This window comes from Aspergillus stella-maris (genome assembly GCF_047715825.1).
Source record: "Aspergillus stella-maris strain CBS 113639 unplaced genomic scaffold BDV14scaffold_10, whole genome shotgun sequence".
NCBI lineage: Eukaryota > Fungi > Ascomycota > Eurotiomycetes > Eurotiales > Aspergillaceae > Aspergillus > Aspergillus stella-maris.
This window is the reverse complement of record NW_027396804.1, coordinates 389,067-405,815: the sequence shown is the minus strand read 5'-3', so window position 1 is coordinate 405,815 and position 16,749 is coordinate 389,067. Positions and strand designations below refer to the sequence as shown.

General features: G+C 50.0%; 7 protein-coding genes across 7 annotated transcripts; 5 read left to right on the top strand and 2 right to left on the bottom strand.

The window, feature by feature from the left end:
• Positions 1-506: 506 nt before the first annotated feature.
• On the top strand, positions 507-1,331 carry BDV14DRAFT_197374 (cytochrome and DOMON domain-containing protein; the record flags this gene model as incomplete). The annotated part of the gene is made up of 1 exon (XM_073772664.1): positions 507-1,331. The coding sequence occupies one exon, from the start codon at positions 507-509 to the stop codon at positions 1,329-1,331; it is 825 nt and encodes a 274-aa protein (XP_073631110.1).
• A 2,715-nt stretch (positions 1,332-4,046) lies between these two features.
• Positions 4,047-4,592, top strand: BDV14DRAFT_197373 (uncharacterized protein; the record flags this gene model as incomplete). Its single annotated transcript, XM_073772663.1, has 2 exons — positions 4,047-4,293; positions 4,387-4,592. 2 exons carry the CDS (start codon positions 4,047-4,049, stop codon positions 4,590-4,592), a joined length of 453 nt encoding a protein of 150 aa, XP_073631109.1.
• Positions 4,593-5,233: 641 nt separating this feature from the next.
• BDV14DRAFT_206792 (isopenicillin N synthase family dioxygenase) lies at positions 5,234-6,378 on the top strand (the record flags this gene model as incomplete). Its single annotated transcript, XM_073774990.1, has 3 exons — positions 5,234-5,779; positions 5,846-5,965; positions 6,032-6,378. The coding sequence occupies exons 1-3, from the start codon at positions 5,254-5,256 to the stop codon at positions 6,376-6,378; spliced, it is 993 nt and encodes a 330-aa protein (XP_073631108.1). The 5' UTR covers positions 5,234-5,253.
• A 238-nt stretch (positions 6,379-6,616) lies between these two features.
• On the bottom strand, positions 6,617-7,489 carry BDV14DRAFT_197371 (uncharacterized protein; the record flags this gene model as incomplete). The annotated part of the gene is made up of 1 exon (XM_073772662.1): positions 6,617-7,489. One exon carries the CDS (start codon positions 7,487-7,489, stop codon positions 6,617-6,619), a length of 873 nt encoding a protein of 290 aa, XP_073631107.1.
• Positions 7,490-11,046: 3,557 nt separating this feature from the next.
• On the top strand, positions 11,047-11,847 carry BDV14DRAFT_168341 (uncharacterized protein). The gene has a single exon (XM_073767831.1). The coding sequence runs from the start codon at positions 11,155-11,157 to the stop codon at positions 11,752-11,754; it is 600 nt and encodes a 199-aa protein (XP_073631106.1). The 5' UTR covers positions 11,047-11,154; the 3' UTR covers positions 11,755-11,847.
• Positions 11,848-11,914: 67 nt separating this feature from the next.
• BDV14DRAFT_197369 (NAD(P)-binding protein) lies at positions 11,915-12,938 on the bottom strand (the record flags this gene model as incomplete). The annotated part of the gene is made up of 4 exons (XM_073772661.1): positions 11,915-12,105; positions 12,173-12,489; positions 12,560-12,831; positions 12,897-12,938. 4 exons carry the CDS (start codon positions 12,936-12,938, stop codon positions 11,915-11,917), a joined length of 822 nt encoding a protein of 273 aa, XP_073631105.1.
• Positions 12,939-14,785: 1,847 nt separating this feature from the next.
• BDV14DRAFT_206789 (arylsulfotransferase family protein) lies at positions 14,786-16,531 on the top strand (the record flags this gene model as incomplete). The annotated part of the gene is made up of 3 exons (XM_073774989.1): positions 14,786-15,341; positions 15,394-15,459; positions 15,519-16,531. 3 exons carry the CDS (start codon positions 14,786-14,788, stop codon positions 16,496-16,498), a joined length of 1,602 nt encoding a protein of 533 aa, XP_073631104.1. The 3' UTR covers positions 16,499-16,531.
• Between the last annotated feature and the right edge of the window lie 218 nt (positions 16,532-16,749).

Sequence of the window (16,749 nt, the reverse complement as noted above, 5' to 3'; positions counted from 1 at the left end):
ATGGCAAATTAATGTTCTTAACTGATCCCTGAGGTCAAAATTTGTCCACATCATTGGAGGCTACAATCTGGCGTAAGACACCACATATGTAGAAATAATTTGCCAGTGCGCTCAAAATAGTAAATCCTAGGGTAATAGTCTACTAGTTTACTTTACAGTCATCTCGCTGGCTTTTAAAACCCGGTTACCATCCACGGCCACTTCTATATTCCTTCCATTTACACTCCCCACCCTTGGCCCATCATGAATATTCGCACTGCTCTACATTGGCTCTTACCGTTCCGTATGCTCCCTGCCACTCTTTCAAACCTAGTTCTCCTACATGATAAACTAACATAAAAGCCTGCAGTCCCTTACAGCTCCGCCCGTACCGCATCCTTCCACGCCGCACACCGGTCTGATATAACCTTGCGATCACGGTCCCCCAGAACGATCCAACATTTCTCTTCTTTCGTGTCCAGGCTCCAAAGTCAATAGAATGGATTGCTCTCGCGCAAGGCACCAAGATGGCCGACGCCAACATGTTCCTTGTGTACGCCTCTTCCAGTCCAAGTAATGTCCCCGTGTCACCAAGGACGGCACCGGGCCATATACCACCAACCTACAACCCGGATAGCAGAATTACAGTACTTCCAGCGTCAGATATTGACACGACAGACCTAACAGCTGCTATTGAGTGCCTCACCTGTCTCGAGGGTTACGGCGGATTCATGGACCCTGATAGCACGAACACGAAATGGGTATGGGCATTCAAGGAAGTTCAAGCGGGGGAGGAGAAGGACGCACTGAGGTCCGACGACCTCACCGTACCAATTGGCTTCCATGACGCCTTTGGAGCAGTCATCGTGGATTTATCCCGTGCAAAAACGGATCCGTCCTCGTCAAGAGACCTCTTTTCAGAACCCAACTTCACAGCTGCTCGACCGGCAGGAGTAGCAGAAGATCACGGCCGCAGCGGGGGATCAAACGAATACAACGCAGCAATTGCACATGGCATCCTCATGTCCATCTTCTTCCTTCTCCTGTTTCCTCTTTTTGCCCTCTCCGATCCATTTGGATACCAACTTATGAAGATCCATGCGCCGCTACAAGCTATAACCGTGGGAGTCATGCTCATTGGCGCAGTGTTAGGTTTCAACCTTTGGGATTCAGCAGGAAGATCTACACATGCGCATCCAATTCTCGGCCTTTTACTTGTTTCAACATTTATCCTCGTCCAGCCGGCCCTGGGATACCTCCAGCATCGGCATTTCGTCCGCGTGCACGGGAAGAGTTATTATGCGTATGTTCATAGGTGGATTGGGCGATTGGAATCTTGCTTGGTGTTTTGAATGGGGCTCTTGGGTTTCTGTAAGTTGGTGCGTATGACAGTCGTGCCGGAGGGTGGCATGTGGCTTTCGTTTGGTATGTCTTTATCGCGGTGGTTCTTGGTGTGGGTTACGTTGGTGTAAGAGCACGGTTGTCTTTTGTACAGAAGCCGGCAAATGGCGCTCGGTCGGATGTTGATGATGGCATTTCTGGGGGGGTATAGGGATGTCGAGTCGGACGAGGACTAGGGTGGTACCTACCAAGTCTTTCGGTGCTGTTCGTGCCTCTATTCTTGGTATGGTAGAGCAGTATTTTGCTTAATCGGATGATGGGTACTAAAGGCGAAGGACAGCTGTCAATCATGGAGTACTATTGTTGTTTTAACATATTACCCATATTGTATATGAAATTACATCGATGTATCTCGCTCATCGCTACGTTCTCCTCTTGACTGAAGGTTGTCGTCTCCGGTTTTGGTATCTTGTAACCTCGCAGGATCTGTCTGTGCCTGGGGTATGACCAACCCACAAATCAACTAAAGAGCATATTACAAATACTTCAACTTTTGCTAGCACCTTGGCCTCTGCATATTTCGCTTTCAAGCTCCATCTTCGGCGCCCAGACATCTCTGACTAAAAGATCTCGTCTAACATCCAGCACTCTATTCCTTCTCAGTAGGTAGCATCAACAGCTCGTCATGAGCCGACAAAAGGCGCTGTTTAATGTACCCCATAGTTTATATCGTCTTGTTGATTCGAGAAATGCCTGAGCCACTCACCTGTAAAAGCGTTTGCCCGATGTGCGCAGAATCCAGGCATCAATGACCGCGGGAAGAAGCCGCCTTGGCGCCTGTCGGATCGATCCGGTGGTCTCTGTCGGATGCATCCGATGAGAGTCGATGAAGCCGAAGATATTATCGAGTTCCATCGTCCATAATACACGAATTGTGACTGAACAGCGCTCTCAAGGACCTTCCAATAAGCCGCTACAATGTGCAGCAATCCGGCAAGGTCGATTATATCCATTTACGGTGCCCAATTTACGAAGCCATGCAACGTCGGGGACATCCCCGGAATATATGTATCTACCCGCTTGAATTCTGATGCGTCCATTCGGGCGAAATTTACATGACAGATACGAGGAGAAATGTATGAATATAACGACACTCACCTGCGCCAGATGGGCACGTACTACTCCCCAATCATGAGGTCAGTTCATGATGGAAACGCTTCAAATCTGCCGAAATCTCGAATGTCAACGCGCAAGGGAGACGAGTGCCTAAGGCGCCGAAAGTGGATTGCGGATACCAGATCCAAACCAGATCCCAGGTTCCTGTTCTAGATCATGCTACAAACGAGGGGTGCAGTGTAACGTCGATCGCATTCTGCAGTGGCTTACATGCAAGATCAATTTTCTAGGGTCAAGTGACGTGTATCATCGATTAATAATCTAACGCAAGGGGGCTGCCAAGGATGCCCTAACAAGGGAATGTCTATGCGTCCTGTTCGGATATGGGATAATGGAGTGGGACCGGGATACACATTGAGTATCCGTGGATTGGCGGTGTCTTCACAGTCAACATGATATATTGACCCAATACACTGGCACCCATCGATAGCTAGTGAGCCGTGCCGTCCGTACGCACCGATCACCGCGCCGGCAGTGGCATCCTGGACATCAGAAGATCTCGAGAGCTGGTCGATGCTAAAGGGAGGATAATACAAGGCCTCCAGCGGGTGCCAAAACAACTGCCCTCACTGATAACGTGGGATGAAAAGGGCTTGGACATTAATAAACGATTGTGCCGTCATCCGCCGTACTACCTTCGACAGTGGGAGATGGGTATCCTATGGAAGTAGGTAAGCAAAGCAAAGAGCCACAAGAATTTCCACATCTCCTCTCAACGCCCAATGAAGCAGAAACGCCAACTGAAGACACCGTCCAATACACCACCGAATCAGATCTACCGTTTCTTGCCGCTCAGAACCTGTTTCCTGGTCTCAATGATCATTTTTGAGGTCGGGTCGCTTATATGCGCTGTAGCACACAATCCTGCTACATTGATCATTTGACGAGCCATTGCAGGCGCTGGTGCAGGTGGTGTTTCCTATGGAGCGTACACCATCCTTGCTGTTAGCGCGGCACCCAGTAAAAGGGGTGCACTGACCGCCATCTTTGGAATGAGTTATACTGTTGCGAGTTTTGTTGGGCCTTTGCTGGGTGGTGTCTTTACGACGGAGAGTACGTGGCGGTGGTGCTTCTGGATCAATCTGCCAATCGACGCTGTGACGATCGTTGGCGTCTTGCTGGTGTTCTCACCCCCTGCTGGATGTGCGCCTGAGCCAGCGACATGGCCAATCATTCTTGGACATCTTGACATTGTGGGGATGGTACTCTTCACAGGATAAATGACGAGCTACCTCCTAGCCCTGAAGTGGGGTGGTGCATTGAAGCCTTGGAGTCATCGCGATGTTATCGGGACTCTTCTCGCATTTGGCGTCATCGGGTTGATCTTCTGCGTTTGGGAATGGTACCAAAGTGATAATGCCATGATATCGCGGAGCCTCATACGTCAAATGCGGTGTTATCTTCTTCCTCGCTGCTTTTTTCTTCACGACCCTCTACTACCTCCCGCTGTACTTCCAGGTTGTATAAGGTCTCTTCGCCATGGCGTCTGGAGTTCGAACTGTGCCCCTCGTGCTCGGATGTGGTATTCTCTCCGCTCTATCTGACGCTACATGTCCACCGTCGGATATGGTCTCCCACCTATGCTGCTGGGCAGTGCAGCAACAGCCATTGCAGCCGGGCTGTTCACAACAATGGACCTGCACACCCCATCGCCATTCTGGATCGGCGTCCAAGTGCTCGCGGGCGTGGGCGTCGGGATTGCATGCCAGGTTCCGATCATCGTTAACCAGGCTATTGTCGATGCTTCGTCCTTGTCGTCGGCCATGGCCCTGACATTGTTCTTTCAGCTTACCGGTGGTGCGATATTCTTGCAGCTGGCGTAGGTTCTGTTGAACAATACCCTTTCGTCGTATATTGCTCACCATCCGGGTGCCCTGAGACAGTATCTAGATCCGAGTGAGGTTCTGCAGTCTGGTGCTGCGGGTGTGAGGGACAGGTTCAAGGGTGATGAGCTTGGTGTTGTCTTGGATGCTTATGTCGTTGGGTTGCAGAGCACTTTTATTTTGGCTACTGCCTTAGCGGCTATGGCGACCATTGTCTCATGCTTCACGGGGGTCAAGTCTATGGAGTCGGGTCCGCAGACATCTGGATTGTAGCCGATGCATGCGTTAGGGCAAGTCGGACAAACTACCGAACCCTTTTGGATGTAAATTCCACCCGCACTGAAACGTTTATAGTATTCAGTAAGTTTCATGATTCTCTCCCGGATTCAGCTCAATGAAAGCTGCTCATCACGCTCGCGGTAGATAAGTAACATATATATATCCCGTAAAGTGCCTTGTAAAGGGAAACCCCATTCCGTCAGGGATGATGTCCAGATCACATGTACGTCTGTCATCTTAGATGATTCTCTGATGTTTGTCACCCTATCTGATATAAATTAGAGCATGAGTGGCCCTTCAAGCAGGACATACGGACGACAAAAGCAACTATAGGCATCACCACGTGACATCGGATCAAGAGGCTTCCATCGTTCTCCCAGGACATGAAACTGAGATAAGAGGTTCAACGACGTAGGTATTTATACTGTAGCGGTAATACGGGATATCCGATAGGTGTAACCCATTCGAGCTTAGCAATATCTTATCAAGAACGTGTTGGAGTCGAGCGCGCATCTCCGTCGTCTCGTGCCTGCGCATGCACTGCCCCGCGTCCGTCTGGCTCTCGCAGATCTCCGAGACTTCAGATTGCATGAAGATATACCCCGATCTGCACTCAACCTTTGCGAAAGATATTACCTACCCCCCATACATCACCATGGCGCACGCATCCACCATGAAAATTCCCGTCATCGACATATCTGGTTATTTGGATGGCGACTCTGAAGCCAAGGCAAACGCAGCAGCCGAGATGCGTAAAGCCTGTGAAGAACAGGGATTTCTCCAGATTATCGGACATAATGTCTCTCCCGAGGTCGTGCAGAATTTTACAGACACATGTGCCCGATTCTTTGCTCTGCCTCTAGAAGAGAAGGAGAAAGTCTCGCAAGCACATTCTCCGTGTTTTCGCGGGTACGAGCGCATTGGGGGTCAGAAGCTAGATGAGCTCGATGAGGATGCGAGTCCCGATCAGAAGGAGGGGTTCTCTGTTCGAAGGCCGAAACCCTTGGGAGGATTCCTTCAGGGACCGAACCAGTGGCCGGAGAGCATGCCGGATTTTAAAAAGGCATACATGAAGTACTTTGACGCCGTCCATGCCTTGTCGAAGGCGGTGTTTCGGCTTATGGCGCTTTCGCTGGGTTTGGAGGAGGAGTACTTCGATGCCTTTGCGGCGGATCCAGACGGTGAGAGAGATAGTGATTGCTGAACCTGGAGGCCCGGATAAGATGCTAATTAGATGTTCGTTCCAGGTCTCTGCCTCTGCCGTGCTCACCACTACCCCCCGTCACCACCGGATGCAGCCGGAACTACCCGAGGTGTCGGCGCACACACTGATTTCGGAGCCCTAACTTTGTTACTCCAGGACGACGGTAAACTATCACTTAGATTCAACCACGAGACAATATGAGTTATGTAGCTGACAATTCGAACTACAGTCGGTGGCCTCGAAGTCCTCCACAAAGCAACCAACACCTGGCACCATGTTCCTCCCGTAAAGGGCGCCTTCGTCTGCAACATCGGCGACCTAATGCAACGATGGACAAACGATAGATACAAGTCAACTATGCATCGAGTCATATCACCCCTTAGCGGGAAGGACAGGTACAGCTGTGCGTTCTTCAACGACGGGGGGTTGGACATGACTGTGGAATGCTTGCCGACTTGTATCGCCCCTGGAGCCAAGGCCCATTATGGGCCGATTCAGGTTAAGGAGCATCTTGTTAACCGGTATAAACAGAGTTATGGGGCTGCTGGGACTGTTGTGCAAGAGGCTGTTGCGTAGGATGGTGCGAGGGCTTCTCAAATTGCAATAACGAGGCTTTCCAAAATGTCGTACACCCTCGTAGCGGACGACTGAGGAGACTTGATGATTTAACCCGAATTAAAGAATTCAATATAAGAGGTCAGAGAAGGTCAACCATACTATCTACAAAACCATGCCTATACAAGGAATAACCAGTAAAAGTCTGCCACAAAACTCCCTCACAACCACAAATAGTCCTTGGTACAGGTAGGCAAGCTTACCATATATCCTCGTGGTATGGAGTCGACTGCCCTTCAACCCAGAGCATAGCTAGAGCACCTCTGAAACCGCCAAAGTCATGTGAAGGACCGTACTTGATGAAATTCTTTCCTGCTGTCCCACCGTCTGCAAACAAATTCTCATCATCGGCGTTCAACCCTTTATACGGAATACCCGTCCAGCGCGAACGATCCTGCAGTTTCGGTACAAGCTCTCCAACAGTAGTGCGTATCTTCTCCCACTGATCAGGATAGCCACTACCGTCCGTAAGCTCTCTGTGAGGCTGCTTCGGGTGCAGAAGGTATGCCCGGATGTAGTCATCTTCGATTAGGCGCGCGTCTAGTCTGGGATGGTACTTGCCTCCGTCTTTTAGCAAGTCGATAACAGTTGCCTGGAATAACTCTTCGTCTGTGCTTGTCCCCGCGCCCCGCCATTCAGGGTCTGGTGCAAAGGACAGATTCTCCCACCAGTGAGTGGCGTATACACCCTTGCGGCTGATGACATACATAGTGGTGCAGCCGGATAGCCCTGACGTGCCTGTGCTGTACTTCTTCCTGCGGCCCACAGAGCCGAATTTCTTCATAACGGCGGTACTCAGATCGGCTGTTGTGGGTGCTGAGAAATAACCATCAGGCACAATCGCCTCCGTGAGGTTTGGTAGCGCTTTATCGTTCAAGTTCCCAATGTCACCGTCTGGCAGCGTCATGCGCTTTTGCAGAGAGGTGGAATTGCATTCGAAACGGATAAATCCCACGTTTGAAGCGGCTTTCGAATCATTGCTAGCCAACGAAGGACCGCATTTCGGGCGAGACCGTTTGGCGAGATGCAAGGGGGTAATGATAAGGCATCCCAGGGTTAGGAGAAACTTCATGGTAAATACCCTGCCGTAAACACAGACATTTCTGTTAGCTGTAAGGCGTAACTTTTCTGTCGCAAGGTGTGTAAACAGAAAAGAGAAACCTTGGCTTGTGGATAACGGTCGATGTGGCCCAAATATCCCAATCAAGGACAGAGTAAGAGCTTATATGAAACCTCGACCAGGATAGTACGGATCTCAAGGTATATCATGGACACAGGGGCTCAGAGCGAGCACCATACCGTGGCACTTCGGCTGGCCGGAGTGATACAGAGAACATCCGCCCCCACCCAAGCCTAGTATCTATTCTACCCTGCATTCAGCAACAGGACCATAATTCAACTGATGCCTGATGTAGGCTCGCCGAGTAGTCAGGGACAATAATGCGCATAATTCTGCCGATACCTTGTCCGAGACTGCGCCCGTCATTAAGCGCTGTACTAAACAAGGGTCTCTTAGACTTGTCCTACCTACTTGGCGGAAATCAAAGGAAACTAAGCAAACAATTGAACGTCGTTAAGCGCTCTGAATCCCAATTACCCTCGTTCATAGGCCTGAATTGGCTGTCGCCTATAGGAGCCTTGCTGTGCCGCAAGCATACCAAGTATAGCATCCCGGTAATCAGAAGGTGGTAACATTTCCGCCACCTGCGTAGGAATTAATTTCAGTTGCCTTTTCCCGGGTGAAACAGCATTTGGGTTAGCCCCTGCGTCAAGGAGAATTCTGACTAGACTTTCCCTCCCCGCCATTACGGCCATTTGTATTGGATTCCCAGATTCAGGGGAGGCCACGTTCGGATCGAGACCTTTTTCCAGCAGGTATCGAAGCTCAAGGTCGCTGTGAGCCACGTGTGGACGCACCGCAAAGAACAAGAGCTCCGGCTCTGACTCCAAGGTGGCGCCGTACTCAATGTAGAGGTCGAGAAGGGGTATGATCTCCTCGGTCGAGCTCACAATAGCGCGGGCTAATGGACAAAGACCTCTAGGAAGACAGTGCTCGGATATGTCAGAACTGGGTACCTTGATGTGAGTACTCAGAAACTTAAAACACGGCTAGGCTCCAAGAATCTAGCAGACTAGACGGCTCAGATAGAGGAAGACACTGATATGTGGTACGAGCTCTATGAGGACAGCATTGGCGGTATCTTTTTTGACGAGGGCTAGCCTGAGTGTGGCGGCGACAACGAATATGTTGACCTCTACAAGTACATCAACAACTACTTCAAACGGAAGCACCCCAGAGCATATACTGTTCTCAACCCTAGATCGCCTATAGAATCTTGCTACGAGAATACTATGGACACCCTTTTTACTTTCGAGCTATCCTATGAAGCCTATCTCAATTCATACACACCCAACGATTAGACCCCGAAAGACACACGGAAGCTTTGGCACATTGTATACGACGTACCTAAATCTGATGTCAAGGATGTAGCTGACTTGGCTCGCAAACGCGGTATTGCGTTCCTTCAAATCACCAATGATGTAATTCCAAACCCGTACGACTCTCTGCCTAGCAATTCATACGTGCAGGTGATGATGGACGCAGTGGAAGGCGGCTCGCTGCTGAATGAGGATGCATCGTCGTGGATATCTAGTAGCAGTGCCGGAACTGTGTCAGGGCTCACTATTCAGACCTCGGACCACAGTTCTGCGAAGCTATCGTAAAACTCCGTGTCTAATGCCCTCAGATACAACCTCTTTTGGGGAGACACTGTCATTGCCAGTGTTCCAGGGTCAATGACAAGCGTCACTATAGGCGGGCTCAAATCTAGGACTAGCTACTCACTCCATGTGACAGCAATTGGAGACAGTAGACAGCTTGATTCAAGGTCTAACACAGTCACTGTGAAAACCAAGTCCTTGCCCAGTAGCAACACCATAACCAAGTACAAGGCATCACCAAGAGCGGACTCGACCACCTATACCGCAGACATCCTCGTCCCCTACGCCTTTATCCGTCTGTACATCTGGGACTCTGTTGGCTGCAATTTCGACTCCAACCCAGGCTAGAGCGTCAGCTTCGAAAAGGACGAATCTGTCTGCGCCCATTAAATGGTCGAGGGCACAACACTGTACAAATACAGCGGCACTGTCCCCGAAGGATTGACCGCACCCCCGTGGGCATAGAAATCCATAAGACCCACCACTCTCAATGTTACAGGGTATACCTATCAATAGACACTGCTCATCGGGATATCAACGGTCGACACCAGCAGATTCGTCATCCAAGCGCAGGGGTATAATCCCCTCACCAACGTCTTCGAACCAGATCCCGGCGCATATGACTATAAGGGCTCAGGGATGTGCACGACACCAGGCTTACTGGCTTGGTGCGAACACGCCGTCAGCACGCTCTATCGAAATGATGACCCCTTTTATACGAGCGAGTGATTCTCCCCATTCCCCCTCCCTTCCTTTCATATCCAATCATACTGATATTGTTCGCTCAATAGTGGTACCTCCCTAAGCGGCAACTGCTGGGGCGACCAGACCCGCGGCTGCGGCGTCTTCATCCAAGGCGATACCTGCGGAATCAGCGACAACGACATGTGGGAAGCGTACCAGGACATCTGGGATGTCGGTGGATGTTCGAAATGCGGCTCGTTTCATAGGGCTGGTGGGCGTCTTGTTACGATCAATTATGTCTACTCGTGCGACAATCACAGTTCGAAGATGGGGAGCCTTAAGATGATTGCTGCTGGGAATCGTACGAATAGGACGAGTAGCATGGGTGCTGATGAGGTGTACATATAGTCATTAGTATAGAATTCAATGAATCTGAAATATGCTACAGAGTTTGTATTTCAACAGGCAGCACCTGAATACTTCCATAGGGTGTAGCCTAGTACTTTAGTCACTGCCTTTGACAGCTTGTGTATTCACAGCATGAGATGACATCCAGTATTGGGAAGATTCAGGCTTTTCATTCGCTAGACCGTGTCGGATCCATAGGCGTAATTAGCGCATCAAGAATTGCAAACGAGTCGCGGCTACGGCATGACGAACACTAAACGCCGGGCAAATACAAAAAAGAATGTCACCTATGAATGGACGAGGATATTGTCTCAAGTACGATTGATTCAGCCTACTCTGTAGACATGAACGAAAGAAAGGCACACCGATACGGTAAATGGAATAGGGAAGAACCGCGAGGCTGGCAGTGGGTGGTCCGATCAGGAGATCTGGACCCTCCCAAAATCTCGGAAATGGCCCCGATCCCAGCCCAGAGTCCCGGACTAAAGGGGACATGAGAATTCGTGCTAAACTACTCCGTACGGGCACCAATTGGTCAATATCCAAGGGGGAGGCCTAAGCTAAAAGAGCCCCAATTTAGCCTTCACATTTTGCGCCAATGGAACTGGTTTTCCGGCTGGTACCATATCCACAAATACAACCCTGATCACACCCTAATTTCCTGTTCCTGAAGGCCTGGTCAATCATTGGCTTCTATCTCTGATCTAGCCTTTTTTAATGTCCACTATTTCTGTCGGGCTGGGATTTAGACTTCGAGTAGATGTCCAAGTTTGTTTAAATACGCCGCTGGACCCTCACTGTTAGCAAAAATCATCGCAGTCCCTTCTCTCGCTCTTATTCTCGAGATTCCATCCTTTGAGAACTCTTTCAGTCATTTCCGCATTCCTAATCTATCCAAACTTTACCACTCGTTATACAGCCATAATGCAGCTTCTCAAAACCACTCCTTTCCTCCTCGCTCCTCTCCTCGCCACAATAGCCGCAGCAGACTGCAGCGGCCCCATCAGCTACACCACCTGCGCAGACCGCATCACGCACTATTTCGACCCTGAGACCGGCGAAGTCTGCGATCCCCTTGACTGCGGCGGCGGCCGAGCCCCCGTCAAGTACGACGTCCCCGGATGCGCCGCCTACACGGGAACCGAAATCTATACCTCCTCAAAGTCGATTCTTTCGTGCTGGAGCCCGTCGACTGTTGAGGCTACTGTAACGACGACTACAACTGTTGAAGGCAGCGAGACGGCCACTGAGACTACGACTGTGACGACTTCGGATGGCGTGAGGGATGAAAAGCCGACGCTTCCTACTTCTGCTGTTGCAGTTGGGTCTGCGAGTGTTTCGCCTTTGACTACCCCTGCCCCGACCTCTACTCCTGCTGGGTCTAACTCCACTGGAAATGGGACTCAGACTGAGACGGCTGATGAACCTATCGACACCAATGCAGCGGACTTGCAAGTTGCTGCTGGGACAGGGTCGCTGGTAGCTGCCGTTGCGGCGATCATGGGACTCGCTCAGTTTATCTAGTCGCCGTCGGCCATATATGTATAGTACTGCATCTCTTATATAGAAGTTGGCAACTTCTTCTCGAGAAATTATTTGGTAATGGTAATGTTTCTATAGCTCGTCTTTGAATTCCGTCTCCCATCTTGTAACTCTCCACTCAATGGACGATGTAGGCTCTATCCTACACCCACTGCTTGTTCCCAAGGTGCGAGATAAACGCGCCGCCAAACCCTCCCTCAATACTGGCCTTCTCCCAAGTCGCGCGAACATGCCGAACCGATTCCTCGGGGGTAATAGGTCCTTTGAAATCCGGCGCGTACGCAAGGATCTTTTGGACGAATCCGCCGAAGCCCTGGAGTTCTTCGGGTGTAGCTATCAACACATTAGCACATGTTCTTATTCAATTATGCGAGCAAAGGATTAGAAAGGTAAAACATACCATCACCATACTTCCCAACCTCCACGACACCGGGACTGATACTGAGGAAGAGAACACCGTCCTTCTTATATTGCGCGTTGAACTTGCCGACAATGACATTGAGCGCAGCCTTTGACGCGGAGTATAGAGCGCCATTTTCAAGTTCGAATTCGTTGGTTAGGTCCAGGTCTGCGAGACCGCTGGTTATTGCGATGACCTTTTTGATGGGACTCCTTTGCACGAGTCGGAGGAACAGGTTGAAGAGGTGGATGTTGCCGACGACGTTGGTTTGCATTAGGTTTGCTGAGACGGTTTCGACTTCGTATGGTTTGTCGCTCCTGTTGAGGGGGTGCTGTTAGCACTGTACTTGAGAACAGGCAGTAAAGATAAGGACTGGACTAGACATACAGATCCCCAATAGGCCCATAAGCATCCAAGTAAGGTATGAAAGCCCCATTGGCAACGAGATAATCCACTCCGCGCTCTGGTCCTAGAATAGCAGCTGTGTCGGCAGCAGCCTGCTTAAGCGTGGTATACTTGTCGAGGTCTGCCTGTAGGATGTGGACGTTGGCCCGGCCGCCTAGCTCGGCGGCGACTTTTTTCTCTGTCCCGGCTTTGTCTCGGACTAGACCTATGACGGTGTTCTCTTGGTTGTTGGAGAGTTGATTGAGGAATTCGAACTATATTGCCCGGCACTCGGTCAGATATGGTTGATGGGCCGATGGGACAAGGCAAGTAAACTCACGCCGATACCTTTCGAAACACCGGTTACCACGTAGACGGACATGGTTGCAGTTGGGTAAATAAAGGATTTGGAATTGGATACTTTCTTCTGTGTCTTTGCTTGAGCTGCTCTATGAAAAAAGCTTACTGCGGGCATCTTCAACCCTTATATATCTCATCCATCAGCGATGGCTGACAAGAGCCAGCGACTCCAAAACGACGCTGCTGAATAATTACATCGGATATGGAATCTAGAAGATACCACCGAGGAGTCATTGCCATCTTCCTCACGGTGTTTAACCGTGCTACCCATGCAAGTTTCATGACCACATCGATCGCGAAAAGTTGCCTCTCATCAAAGGCAACTTTCTGCGAGCTCCACCTAAGCTAGTTCCTCTTTCCACTGGCCAATAATTGTGCGAGGAATATCTTAGTTCTGCGCTAATCAGGACATGATTAAGCGCTAGGGCACCTTGGCAAGTTTAGCACTCAGAATGTGGCATGGACTAATCTACACCAAAGCAATAATTGGGCGGCTTGCAAGATCATCGGTGGGGATCTTACAACAACCCAAGCTCTGGCATCACCACACTAGGTAGGTCTTTGCTTCTGATGTTGCTTATCAATCTGTATAATTTGATATACCAGTTCACGAAAACTATTTCTCTGATGGATAGTATTGCAAACACTAGAGTTGGTTCAAGAATATGGAATCGCTCTTCTTGGATAGCTCTTCGGTTTCAATTTTTTAGACCGCAAACTGTACATACCATCCGTAATTGAAGAGCTCAATCTCCCATGCATCGCCGGCAAAACATGAGAACATGGTAGTCATGTTGAGTTGCCCATATTACCCATGCCAAGGGCAAGGGCAGCGCGAGAAATTGTAGAATAAAGACCCTCTCCCTAATGATTATACTGGACTCTACTCAAAATGTCTCTTTCAATACGGCTCTCACTTTATTTCCGATACATCTCATTCAGCGCTAGAGTTATGGTTCATGTCTTGTATGTATGGCATCAGGCAGGGTTTGCATCCGTTCAATCTGCAGCCGCTTTGTGAATTAGTGGTGTGTTAGTATGGCTCCTCTGCTGGTCGCGTATTAGGATGCCCACACGTAACGAGTAGAAATTTCGATGTTCTCATTCTCTTAACAAGTATTACCTCAGTCTCACGACGTGTATGATCAGCCCGAGGGGTTGCACACCAATCGAGAGCGCGACCTCATAACCGATCGTCTCGGAAAACGCTTCTTGAGTGGTTGGGCTGGTCGTAAGAAACGTTATCAACTGCTCCAGGGCAAGCTAGCGTTGTACGAAGGTGGTGCAAGTACTGAGCTCATGCGACTAGAACTAAAACGCCTTTGAAAAGCCTCAAGGCTTGCTTCGTGATTTCTGTGTCCCGATAGGAACCATGCTGGCTCAGCCGCAAGAAGTGCGAACATCCGGGTTTCTCCACGGGACACCAGGTTTATTCATGGGTAAGAAATAACGTCATAACAGAAAGGTGCTGAAATATAATTGCCCGAGAAGATGTAGATTAATGGTACGGATCACACACCTGTTTGGTACGAGACACCTTCGTGCTTGGAGCCGGTGTCACTATTACGCTACCCAGAAACCACGAGGCCAATATTGAAGCGAAAAGCACATGGACGGGAGCCAAAACGGACGACAAAATAAACCGGAAGCAGAATAAAAGCTGAGGGAAGGTCGCATCGCCTGGAGCTGGGGCATCACAAGGGTTGCGCAGTGGTTCTATAGGGCCCATGCAGGTGGGGCGTGACGTGATTCCGGCGCAGATCGTGTCATCGCAAGCCCTAACGATATCTCCAATTCAATGCCAACTATAAAGACCTTATCTGCAATATGCGTAAGCAAAGAGAGATCGATCTTCTCTCTCACTCCGCAATGCTAAAGCCACTTCTCTTTTTAATCTTGCTGCAGTCTGTGGTTGCAGACTGGCAGTATCTCTCGCGCCCGGATCTCTCGCCCCCAAAGCTCAATATAACAGTGCCCGCAGCTGAATCAGTAGCACCAGGGTATATTTTTGTTGCGCCATATTTAGGCTTTGAGGAAGGTAGCGCTGGCCCAGAGCACCCGGGCGCATACATCCTCCGCAACGATGGCGACCTGGTCTGGTCTGGCGTAGGGTATTTTGGTGGATGGGTTGCAGACTTTGGGCCTGCCGATATAGATGGAAATACCGTTTTACGTGCCTTTCAGGGTAGACTGGACGTTGAGCATGGGCGCATGTACGGTGATCACATTATCCTGAATGACAACTACCAGACAGAAGAGGTATTTGGAACAGCATCACACCGTATGGTCTCTTGCCATGAATTCCATATTGTCGGGAATGGATCGTCGGTGTTGATTGAGACTCCTGTGTTTGTTCCTGCCGACTTGACTGCCTATGGAGGTGGCGTTGATGAGCAAAATTGGATTGTCAATAATGGCTTCCAAGGTAAAATGCACATTCTTCCAAACGGCGTCTGTATTGTGCTGATAAGATCTAGAAATTGATCTTCAGACCGGCGAGCTCCTTTTCGAGTGGTACAGTCTGGACCACGTCGTCCCCAAATGTAGGCATTATCATCTCAGTATATCGAAACTAGAACCACCCGCTAACCCAACATAACAGACAGCAAATTCCGCCTGGAAGCCGACGGTCCCTACAGCGGCCGCTCATCATTCGACGCCTGGAACTACTTCCACATCAACAGCGTCGACAAAGACTCCGAGGGCAACTACCTAATATCCGCGCGCAACTACGCCGCGATCTTCAAAATAGACGGCACAGACGGCTCAATCATCTGGCAACTTGGTGGCTCGCACGGCTCCAATTTTACCATTCCAGAGGATGTCAACTTCGCATACCAGCATGATGCCCGGTTCCGCTATCGCTCGGAGGACGGTAGTATAGAGCATATTTCATTCTTTGATAATGCGCGGCATAGTGTACCTGGGCATGAAATTAGTCCGTTCTCGCGCGCGCGGTTTGTTGAGTTGGATCATGAGAGGGGGACGGCGCGGGCGTTGCATATGTACCCGGCTCCGGATGGGCTGGGTGCGAAATCCCAGGGCAGCGTGCAACTACTGCAGAACAGCAACGTCTTTGTGAATTGGGGCCAAGCAGGTGCGGTTACTGAATTCGCAGAAAACGGGACGATTCTTTACCACGCTTATCTCGACTCGGAACCGTATAAGAACGTCCAGAGCTATCGCGGGTTCCGCGCCGAGTGGACGGGCTACTCCAACGAAGAGCCCGCTGTTCTCGCTCTAATGGGTCAGGGCGGGGCTGTAAATATCTATGTATCCTGGAACGGCGACACTGTGACCGCGATCTGGAGGTTCTATCTTCATTCGCCGGATGGGTCGTTTGTGCAGCGGCTGGGAGAGTTTCGAAAACGGGGGTTTGAAACCAGGTTTGAGACTTTGCTTGGGAAGGGGTATGAGGGGCCACTGGTTGTTGCTGAGGCTTTGGACAGGAGAGGTCACTCGCTGCGACAGAGCAGTCCCGTTCCTTTGGAGGATGTTGCTCCCTATAGACTGCATGTCCAGGGTGCATCGTCGGGTTTGATAAGTGGCCCTGATAATACGCAGCAGAAACTGGACCTATGATTAGATACCTGGTCACTAGTAGGGAACTCTAGGAAAAATACAGTAATGTTCACAGTCCTCGGGCAGTAACCATAGTAGTAATTGTGCATGAGGGAAGATTCCAGGAGATGTGAGTGCTGTCCGCATATCCTACCATTATGGTAAACGTACGAAGAACCTAGGTATCTATTATGTGTTTTGGCCTGGTTACAATATGCCAGCGAGCAGTCCGTCCTTGATCAATTAGAATCTTCCTGGGCTTGAAACGTACA

Coding starts and splice junctions, on each gene's coding strand:
- BDV14DRAFT_168341 (XM_073767831.1), top strand. CDS start 11,155: ATGCAGCTTCTCAAAACCACTCCTTTCCTCCTCGCTCCTCTCCTCGCC.